This window comes from Betta splendens, chromosome 1, assembly GCF_900634795.4.
Source record: "Betta splendens chromosome 1, fBetSpl5.4, whole genome shotgun sequence".
Classification (NCBI taxonomy): domain Eukaryota; kingdom Metazoa; phylum Chordata; class Actinopteri; order Anabantiformes; family Osphronemidae; genus Betta; species Betta splendens.
Window position 1 is genome coordinate 6,948,916 of NC_040881.3, and position 10,136 is coordinate 6,959,051.

The window sequence follows — 10,136 nt, forward strand, 5'->3', positions numbered from 1 at the left end:
GCTACATTGATGCGCTGTTTTCAAGTTGTCTTTCTCACCTTCATGACAGAGACCTCTAGATTGTTTGATATTTATGTTGATGCTCTGCGTAAAAACATTAAAAACAGATATTTCTTAAAACAAACTGTGGAATAAAGCCAAAATGTTGTACTGAAAGCCAGATTATTTATGTACCTTGAGTGTGATTGTGATTTTCAATGACAAGAAATATTCCTGTCGAATGCATGTACAGTATGTGGTTGTTCAGTAGTAAAATTAAATTAGTCAGCAGAAGAGATACCATGAAAAGTGTAAGCTGTGTATTTTATTCGATGAAAAACAACTTTTTACAAAATTTGATCAGATACAGCCATAATTTAAAAAAAAAAACATTATCCATGATTTATATATTTACTTTTAAATAAACTTAAGCTTCTTTTTTCAGCTAAATGGAAAGTACAAAATAGATTTTATTAACTTCGTAGAGACACACAAACCAAGAATAAATAAGCTTAAAGGTTTGGTTTGAATTCATGCATTAACCAAACACCAAATCAGGTACAAACTAGGACAGAATGGATACAGAGCAGTTTGTGAGGAAGAGAAACATTGGCATTAATTTCCTGGGAGATATCCTTGTGATGGAGGCGGAGAGGACAAACCTGGAACTGAAAAGATTTGGCTTTTTTCAGGTAAGCTGATGAGTGGTGTCTCGCCCAAATCTAAAAAAACAGACAAAAATAATAGTTCATATTAAAAGAAAAATCATATTTAAACAAAACTATAAACAGAGCTCAGAGCTCTCCAATCAGGATAGTTTCTGGTGTTGTTGTTTCCATATGTACCTTTATCAGCTCCTTTGTCTTGTGATGGAGAGTCTTCCTCCTCATCTGGGCCCAAGTCCTCAACTAGGACTTGCTCAAGGCTCTCCTTGCCCTGAGACTCTGTGTAGAGAGTCTCCACCAGTGGAGGAGCAGGAGCTGCAGCTGGACCAGCATCTGCTGCTGAACCTAGAGCTGTGTCTACACTTTTTGCAGGAGATGAAGCAGGAATTGAAGGTAAAACCACAGATGGAAGTGGATTTGGAGAAGTAGTAGGAGCAATCACAAGGCTTTGGACTCGTCCAAGCACTGGCACTGGAGCAGGTGAAGTAAGGACAAGTGCTGGTTGAGAAGGGCCTGATGTTTGGGCTGGAGTGACCGCTACAGGTTCAGGCACCACCATGACCGCGGGAGCCTCCTGTACGTCTGCTGCCTCTGCCTGAATGACAGACACCTCCGCCAGGGCTTCATTTTTCCGAGGCCTCCCTCTTTTCTTTGTGCCACCCTCCTCGTCAGCCCTTGATCTTTTCCTCTGGCTCTCCACCCTGAATGAGTAGATCAAGCTCAACAACAGTGGACATTGACACAGCTCTGGGTGATACGTTTGCAAAGCTAATAGTACAAAGTCCTTGACCTGGATCTGAGAAGTCAATAGAAAAAACAGAGCAACCTTTGGTTTCCTCTTGCCCAATATTCAATATAAACCAAAAGAATGATAAGCTTCAAGAGAGGTGATAATAACTAACCACACACTCAAGAACAGTGTAAAAGTACCCGAATGACAACCTTTATTTAAAAAGGTACGTATAACACCTTTGGATTAATGTAGGGATTATTAATAAGCGAAATGTGCCTGCTGCAAATGAACATAGACTGCTCCACTAACATCTAATGCACTTTTCAATACATTTACCCAAAAACCCACTGGTTAGTTTCCTTTTCCTCAGCTTCAGCCTTTCTCTTCCTGAGCAGATTCCGGTCCCTCAGTCTGCGACGGATCCCACCTTTAATACAGAATTGCCAAATATTCATAAATTCAAGTACATAATACAGGCAAAGACTGATCACAACTTGTTGATGGGGGAAACTTGTGCTTGCTCGTCTTGCTGTTTAGATGTGGATTAAAAAACACATCTAGCTTACTCAACTGTCTTGAGATTAAATATTTAAGAACTTAATTTCAAGACAAGACAATGGAAAATCATACCTTGGTCATCGTTTGGATTTTCATATTCCATGTCTTTTTTCCCTTGTTGCAACGTCTCCTCCATTGTGACTTCTACAATGAATGAATTCAAGTCATTGAAGGCGGGCAAGTACAGAAAAGAAGACAGAATAACTTCTGTTTTCTATTCCCACCCCTAAGTGAATTATCTGGTTAACCATTACCACAGCGCTGGGAGAGTTCTTGCAACTTTGGCCTTATCATATTTGTAAAGCTGGAGGAGTTGGCACTTCACTGACAGAGACTAGAGCAACTTGCGTGTGTTTAGTGTGCGATAGCAATCAAATACAGTTTGTAGGTAGTAATGGAAGAACACTTGCTAAACTAAAGTATGGGCACATGTTTTGCTAAATTTGGATGATGTTTAAATGACTAAATTGCTTAATATAGTCAGATAATATCTTGATAATGCAGTATCCCATTAGCTTAAATGCTGCTTTCTACTTAAATAAGCATTAGAAGACGTATCAATTTTAAATATCAAATTTTTCAAATCAAGTGTGCTTGAAAGTTCTCTAGCCAGACGATCACACTGGAAAACCCTCAAATGGCCAGAAAGTGAGCAAGAAACTCACCCTTCATCTTAAGTGGGGGCGTACCCATCTTATCTCACATATGGGGAGCTGCTCAGTTGGGGTGTGTTCTCAATCTTCTCACAACACATTGAGCTCTGCTGTGTGTGTTTGAGCCATTTGGAGAAAGAAGCTGTGCTGGAGAGTAAATAACACTCAACTGCCAGTTGCCTTTAGCACTGTTGAAGAAATGTGAGGGGACCTTGTTGAATTTACTCACTTACTACTTTACTTACTTGTAATGGAGCCTCTACCATCGAACTAAAGGATCAAAGTTTGTAAAGTGTAGGTGTATCTAAGTAACTGTCTGGTTCATGTGGTCCTTGTTTCACAATTAAATCTGGTGAAAACGGCTTTAGTAAAAATATGCACCTTTACCTAGTTTGTTTCCTGAGACAAAACTTTTGAATAAATGCTTGTATTGTAAGGCCACGTGTTATGTTATGACATGTGTCATTTTAGGGATTCACAGGCTGACAGCAAATTCTTCCATTAGAAAATTTAAACCAAACAGAGTGATACACTCAAACTCTGAACATCTGAGTAAATCACCTGCATTTTTAATATTAGTTTTTTCCTCCACCTGCTCAGTTAGCCTGTCATTGTTAGAAATGTGAAAATTACAACAAACCTCATAAAACTATGTCACCTACTTTATGTAAACACCTGTGATGTGAAAGAAACTCCTAAGAATGTTAGACATTACAATGCCATCTTCTGGTGTGCGCTCTCAACTACCAAGCACTGATTCCTAAATTTAAATTACAAATAGATTAGGCAGTGGATCTCTCATATGTACACACACACATATCTATATCTATATATATGCACACACACTACTATTGGAACCACTAACTACTATTAACTTTAAAACCAATTCATAACACCCCAGCACATCATTGCCTATGTGAATACTCATACTTCTACTTCAGGGCTCCAGTGTCTCAGGAAGTAAAGGGGGTGGAGGTTTGGTGGTGTAGCCCTGAAGCCCAAATGCATATACAATGCTCTCTTTACTGCAAACCAAATATTCCCCCTCCTTTTGAGAGATGTGTCCAAACCACGTAAAGAATCTGGCATTCATGAATTAACAGTACAGCATCAAGTCTTTATTTGAGTTTATTTAATACCAGCATTACAATGAGTTCATTATCTGGACAGAAAAACAAATTTGGTTTGGTTGTCAACAATTTTTTCAACAATATTCAAAACAGGATTTCTGAGTAGTCAAGTTTTGAGTCCTCTAACACAGTGGATGTGGATTAAAACCAGTAAATGAAGACTGCATGTTTTCATACTGTAAACATTTATTAAGCTGGACAGAGAATAACCTATTTAAATGAAGACCTACATGTTTACATATATTATGCATTCTCGAGTAAACAACAATACATATAGAGGCAAAAAGCTCTAGTTTTCATTAAACATCGTGCAGGACTTGCAGAAGTAATTGCACCATAGCAGCGTTTCGGGGGCAGCGTCATGTTTGGTGACTGCAATGCCTTTCTACGGGCGATGGGCGTTTCTGGACGCAGATGGCGCTGTTGAGCATATATTTTGTTTCAGTCCCGTTTCCCTCCATGGTTGTCTCCTCTCTCCGACTAACTTAGCGTTGGCTCAGTTCATTATACAGTCCTATATTCTCCCTCCATTAGGGCATCTCTCGCCTTTGGACTGAAGATCCCAGCAAAACCCGAGAGAGAAAAGTTTAACTTTCACAGGGCAGGATGGACATGAAAAAGAGGATCCACTTGGAGCTAAGAAACCGGACACCGTCTGATGTGAGTCGTGCTTTTTAAAACCAACCCTTAGTTTTCTGGCTAGCCTTTGCTAGCTAGCCTGCTACTTTTTCTGCTTTGCGAGTGACCTGTGTGGCTAACGTAATGGTGACCACATGGGCTTTAGAGAATGTTTCTCATTTATAACCGGCTGAAAAACACTCGCACAGCAAGGCTTGACCATCCAACGTGCTCGGCAATGGGCGTATAAGGACAACGAAATGAGAAAAGCTCTATTGAATCGTTACTTTTCAGACGGCGGTCCCCTGCTTGTTGGCATTATTGCAGTGCTTTAACCGTTTCGCAGCCTCCCCGGTCAGCGGTGCACACACGGTTCGGCTCGACTCCACCGTGGTGCCACAATTAACAAACTTCTTTTTAGGGGGAGAACACGGGCGAATGCGACTCCGGTGCCGCGTTTGGCATCCACAGAGCGGTACATTCTACACAGACCTTGTGGAAGCCATGTTTGCTGCTAGCATAACTGCTAAACTGCTCTCTTTTATTTTAATATCGGCACGGATGCACTTTACAACTTAGGCGTTCGTGCTGGACGAGTTTTGTAACGTGTAAACGAAGCTGCGATGGAAATGTGCGTAGATCACAGTATTAGTGGGGGCGGTTGAGCAGCGACAACAAAAAAAGCACTTGGCTACTTGGTTGATCCATACATCAAGCCACGGTTACTCCAGCCTCCGCGGCTCGCGTCCCCGCTAGCTACAGCCAACAGCCTCTTATTGCTCTTACCGTGGTGCGTTTGGAGCCATGTTTGAGCTGCTGGAAGTTTTTAAAGGGAGTGTGCAGCTGTTGGTGCCTTAAAATTAGCCGCACACTTGTCCAGTAGCCACGTTCGCGTTTCACACCCCGACACCCGCGCTGCTCTAACTTTAAATGTTGTTTGGGAGTTTAATGAAAACCTGGTAGAAATCATCCCGATCGCTAACTTGGTGTTTTTTTTTTGTTCCCGCCATATTACCCCAGTCGCTACAGCGGGCAAAGACAATAAAAATGTACCCAGTTCTGCGCTTTAAAGCGTCTCATAATTAATGGAATTATCCGCTAAAGCTCACAAACGTTATTTGCTACTAAACGGGTCGATTCGCGGACTAGCGGCTCCAGGAGCCGAGCCAGCCCGCATCAACGACACGGACACCCGTACGCCGCGCTTCATGCGTGGGCAGCCAAAAACTCGACGCTCGGCTCTTCCTCTCGGCTCATGCATGGAAAAAAAAACATTTCACATTGAACACCTAGTATAGGTAAATGTGTAAGTAGCGATAATTACTCTTTACACACTGCAGTTTTCGCCATTGGAGTGTTCGGAGAACTGCATACTGTGTCTCAGGAAGCGCCATGTTGTCATTCTGTCGTCTTTGAAGGTCTGGGAGAGAGGAACAGTCTCCATCTTTGTTTCTACTAAATTTCCGTTCTCAATATATTTCCTTCGACCTGAAAACGACGTAGCGCCCTGTAACAGACTGTCAATGTCGGCGGTTCGCCCGACGACGAGGAATACTCCAGTTCCCCCCGTGAAAGCTGGTTTATGGACGAAAGCGAGTCTTTACTTTACTAGGGGTGTATTCGCAGTCCTTTCCGCTGGCTAATGGCGGCACGCGGACCTCTAGCTGCTGCTCTTCCTGCACGGCAGCGTTTAGCAGCGGCTGTGGCTAGCATGTAGCGAGCTAGCCGCAGAAATCATTGCGTTTGTCATTAGTTGGAGCATCGGCGGGCCGGGGCAGCCTCGTCTCAAACAAATTCACAAGTGTCGCCTGACGATAAACGAGGCGCACGCTGGCGCAGAGTGTTTTCGGGCGGCCACGCTGTGCCCATTGTGCGGTTTTAACTTGACAAATCGTGATGTTTAACAACTTTTTTTTTTTTTCGCAACGTGTTTGTCCAGCAATGAATTGCGCAACCGGTGTTAACAGTCTTAAAGTTAACCCCGCCTTCTGACTTGTTTTTCCAACATTTTAAAGCAACTGCAAAATAAATTACTTTACACAAATAAAACATCCCCTGTTGAATGACGTTGAATATACTGATTTATTTGTTCTGTATAAATTAAAATTTATTAAGAAACCCCACCCATACATGATTACATGATAAATTGAAAGTATAATTTAGCAGTAAGACTAGTTTGTCTGATTCCATTACACTGTTAATCTACAATATTTTTCTATATTTCAGGTACGAGAACTTGTCCTTGACAACTGTCGATCTGTTGAAGGGAAAATCGAAGGCCTCACAGCTGAGTTTGTCAACCTGGAGTTCCTCAGTTTGATAAATGTTGGCTTAATCACCGTCTCCAATCTGCCCAAACTAGGAAAACTTAAAAAGGTAAAAATATATTCTTGTAAAAGTTGAAATGTCAGCTTCACTTTTACTCCTCCATGATAATGAGTGTCAGCTGCGTTATCATAATCGCCTTCCCCTCTGTTGTGTTTCAGCTGGAGTTGAGCGACAACAGAATCAGTGGTGGCCTTGATGTTTTAGCAGAGAAACTTCCCAACCTCACACATCTAAACTTGAGTGGCAACAAATTGAAAGACATCAGCACGTTGGAACCATTGGTATGTGTTAGGCGATTTGCTAGAAGCCAAATGCATACATCTTAAATAGATCACAATACATCACATACAAAGTAAATGGACATGCAGACATGCCCTTTGTCTGTTCCCGTATCTCTTGTTAACCCAGCATAGTTAGACAGGATCACATGGTACTCAAGGCTGTCCTGTATAGTTCAATTAATATCTACCTTATTCAGTATAAATGTTCATCAGGACTTACAGAGACTGTCTTTGATCAACAGAAAAAGCTGGATAACCTGAAGAGTTTGGACTTGTTCAACTGTGAAGTGACAAACCTGAATGACTACAGAGAGAGTGTGTTCAAGCTGCTGCCCCAGCTCACCTACCTGGATGGCTATGACATCGAGGACAGGGAGGCCTCTGACTCCGATGGCGAGGTGGATGGTGATGGTGTAGATGATGATGAAGATGAAGGTATGGGTCCCTCTTGGACTATCTTAGTGATGAAGCTTTTTGTTGGTGTGTTTTAGCCCAGATTATCTGATATCATGATCGGGTTGTGTTCATTATCATATCATGTCATGGTCCCCGTTTAATACATATTTTAATATGGTCTTATTCATTTATGTCTGTTGCAGAGGGAGAGGAGGAAGAAGATGAGGATGGAGAGGAAGAGGACTTTGATGAAGAGGATGAGGAAGATGAAGAGGAGGTAGAAGGAGAAGATGATGATGATGAGGTCAGCGGAGAAGATGAGGTAAACACTTTTTTCTAAAAGCGTGGGATTTACTGAAGTTCTAATAACGAACTGTTTTCTTAACTGAATCATTTTGTTCAGGAGGAAGATTTTGGACAGGGTGGAGAAGTAGATGAAGAGGACGATGATGAGGATGAGGACGAGGATGAAGATGGTATGTATCAACTTTCTAAAGAGTAATTATTAAACCATTAACACCGGGGCTAAGTAAAATAGCAGTTTGAAAATGCACTTTCACTTAGGGGCTTGTGAGTGCTCATTTTAAATGCAAATGCTCAATTTGATTGTGTTTTAGAATTAGAATTTTAACAAAGTAAAAAATGGAAACTAGTCTAGTTAGCTAGTTTTGGTATGCATAAAAATATAAAAATAAAGGTTTATTGTTTTTAGTCTCTATTTTATTAGTCTCAGGTGCAGATTTAATTAATAAGGATAATGGTAAACATTACTGATGGGGAAATTTAATTGTTAAAGCAGCTAGAAAAAAAAAGTGAGAAATAGAAAATGTGCGAGAATAAAAAAAAAGGTGTTGTTTAGCAACAAGACACATTAATTCCAGCAAATAGACTATAAAAACTATAAATAAATATCTGCTGATGGTTATATATTCATTACTTACTGTTAGTAAATAAATAAGCCACAATTTGTTACAAACATAACTTAAACCATAAGATGGAAGTATTTCGCTCTGACTTCTCTAAAAATTATTGGTGCTGCTTTTGTCCATGTTTATTTTGAGCTGCTAATCCTGTAACATTATAACATGAAGGGGCAGCAAAACATGAGTGATCATTCTGAACTGTTCAAACATCCTTCCTAACAACCCACCAAAGGATCTACTGAATAATGCTGAGTCAGCAGTTTATGGTTATTAAAACATGAATCCCCATTTTGGATGTAGGTGTTGCTAAATGTTTAGGAAGTAAACATATTTTGAGGGATGTGAATCAGAAAATGCTATTGTTGTGTAGATGATGAAGTTGGAAGTCAAGGGATGTCAGTCAATTAACAGTACAATAACTGCAACCTTCCAAAGGTCAAGTCGTTTGTAAGTTGCATATGTTGTGGTCAACTTTAATCATTTTGTTTTTCCCGTCAGAAGCGGAGACCGGCAGAGGCGAGAAGAGAAAGCGAGCCCATGATGATGAAGATGAGGATGACGACGACGAAGACGACGATTAGAAGCAAAACTGAAAATGAGAGCCTACCGAGTTACCTTTTCTCCACCACAAAACCGAACATCCGCCCTCCTACAACTTGCACCGCCTTTGTAGTCCATGTCAAACTCCCCCTCCCCCCCAGCCCTGAGCTCTATTAATGGGGCAAGACAGTACCGGATGGGTGGGCCGAGTGGAGCTGCCCCCCATCCCAACCCCCCCCTTTTTTCTCCCCTACGGAACTGAGAGCCACCCAGCGCCCTCCACCCCACGGCCCCCCAAGGTTCTCAGGCAGCCCACCACTCAGCATTCCACAGTTTCACTGTCGACCGACCCCTCTTTGTGTATTCCTGTGTGAGGACTTTGGGACTGGTATCTAGTTTTGGGTCTGTGCTTTTAATATTTTGTTGGATGAATTTTTTTTGTTGTTGGGTTATTTCTCATTTTTTTTTTGTCTTTTTGTTTTCCTGTTCCTTATTTTTCCCAATAAAATTATTGCTATAGCAGCTGTGCAACCAGCGAGCCATGGTTTTTAGGGTGGCTGCCTGTTGCACAAATCAAGGTTGTAGCTACATTTTTACTTTCTGTATGACAAAAAACAACTTTGTAAATAAAATGTTAACATTTTGTGCGTTTCTGTCTTGCTTTTTCTTGAATCCCAAAGTTATCATCAGGGGTTTCATTGGTTTCATACTCGCCTGTAGTTGTGTCTACTTCTGATTGTAACTGGGTATAACCATACACAGAAGAGGCTTCCTAAGCATAAAAGGCAAGTTTGAATTTTACAAGTTAATCTGGATTCAACATGTGAACAGTAATGCAGTAGTTACTGTACCACAACACTGACATGATGCATTTGTAAAACGCATGAGTCACTCAGTTCATGTAAAAAGTGTGGCTAAAATGTTTGACACCTGGTGATGTGCTGTCAAAAGAACGGAAGTGTGTGGATAATGTTGAGCCAGTGAGTTGACTGTCAGACAATAAGTGCAATTTTTCCCAAACATAAGCAAATGTGCAAAAAATTCAGTCTTTCATCAGCATAAGGAGTCCATTTATTATTGCACTTGAATGAAGTCAGAGGTTTCACAAAAACACGATTTGCAGTATGATAACAATCAATGAAGTTAAGGCCAATATATCCTGAATGTTGGTCCCTTGTTTGGGTCAGGCCTACATTTCCCATAATGCATTTATAAGCAGTTTGTTTTTATCAGGGCCATACTATCAGGCGAAACACCCATGTCTTTCAAATTCCACATGAATCACGCACGTCAGCTCAGACATAAGCCTGACGATTAGGACTACTGTGAGAA

The 10,136-nt window shown here is 41.1% G+C and overlaps 2 protein-coding genes across 8 annotated transcripts; one reads left to right on the plus strand and one right to left on the minus strand.

Moving 5' to 3' along the window:
• Positions 1 to 284: 284 nt before the first annotated feature.
• On the minus strand, positions 285 to 2,244 carry hemgn (hemogen). 2 transcript variants are annotated; one of them, XM_029151720.1, is made up of 5 exons: positions 2,190 to 2,244; positions 2,008 to 2,079; positions 1,726 to 1,804; positions 825 to 1,345; positions 285 to 701 (listed from the first exon to the last, which is right to left on the minus strand). In XM_029151720.1, the coding sequence occupies exons 1-5, from the start codon at positions 2,227 to 2,229 to the stop codon at positions 595 to 597; spliced, it is 819 nt and encodes a 272-aa protein (XP_029007553.1). In that variant the 5' UTR covers positions 2,230 to 2,244; the 3' UTR covers positions 285 to 594. The 2 variants fall into 2 exon arrangements, with proteins under 2 accessions (XP_029007553.1, XP_029007543.1); XM_029151710.1 differs by having other exon boundaries at positions 1,714 to 1,804.
• Positions 2,245 to 3,699: 1,455 nt separating this feature from the next.
• Positions 3,700 to 9,447, plus strand: anp32b (acidic (leucine-rich) nuclear phosphoprotein 32 family, member B). Of its 6 annotated transcripts, none has more exons than XM_029151775.3 (7): positions 3,700 to 5,928; positions 6,563 to 6,712; positions 6,823 to 6,945; positions 7,188 to 7,380; positions 7,545 to 7,645; positions 7,745 to 7,817; positions 8,766 to 9,447. In XM_029151775.3, exons 1-7 carry the CDS (start codon positions 5,860 to 5,862, stop codon positions 8,843 to 8,845), a joined length of 789 nt encoding a protein of 262 aa, XP_029007608.1. In that variant the 5' UTR covers positions 3,700 to 5,859; the 3' UTR covers positions 8,846 to 9,447. The 6 variants fall into 6 exon arrangements, with proteins under 6 accessions (XP_029007608.1, XP_029007585.1, XP_029007600.1 ...); XM_029151752.3 differs by having other exon boundaries at positions 3,702 to 5,928; positions 7,545 to 7,663; XM_029151767.3 differs by having other exon boundaries at positions 3,703 to 5,928; positions 8,763 to 9,447.
• Positions 9,448 to 10,136: the final 689 nt, after the last annotated feature.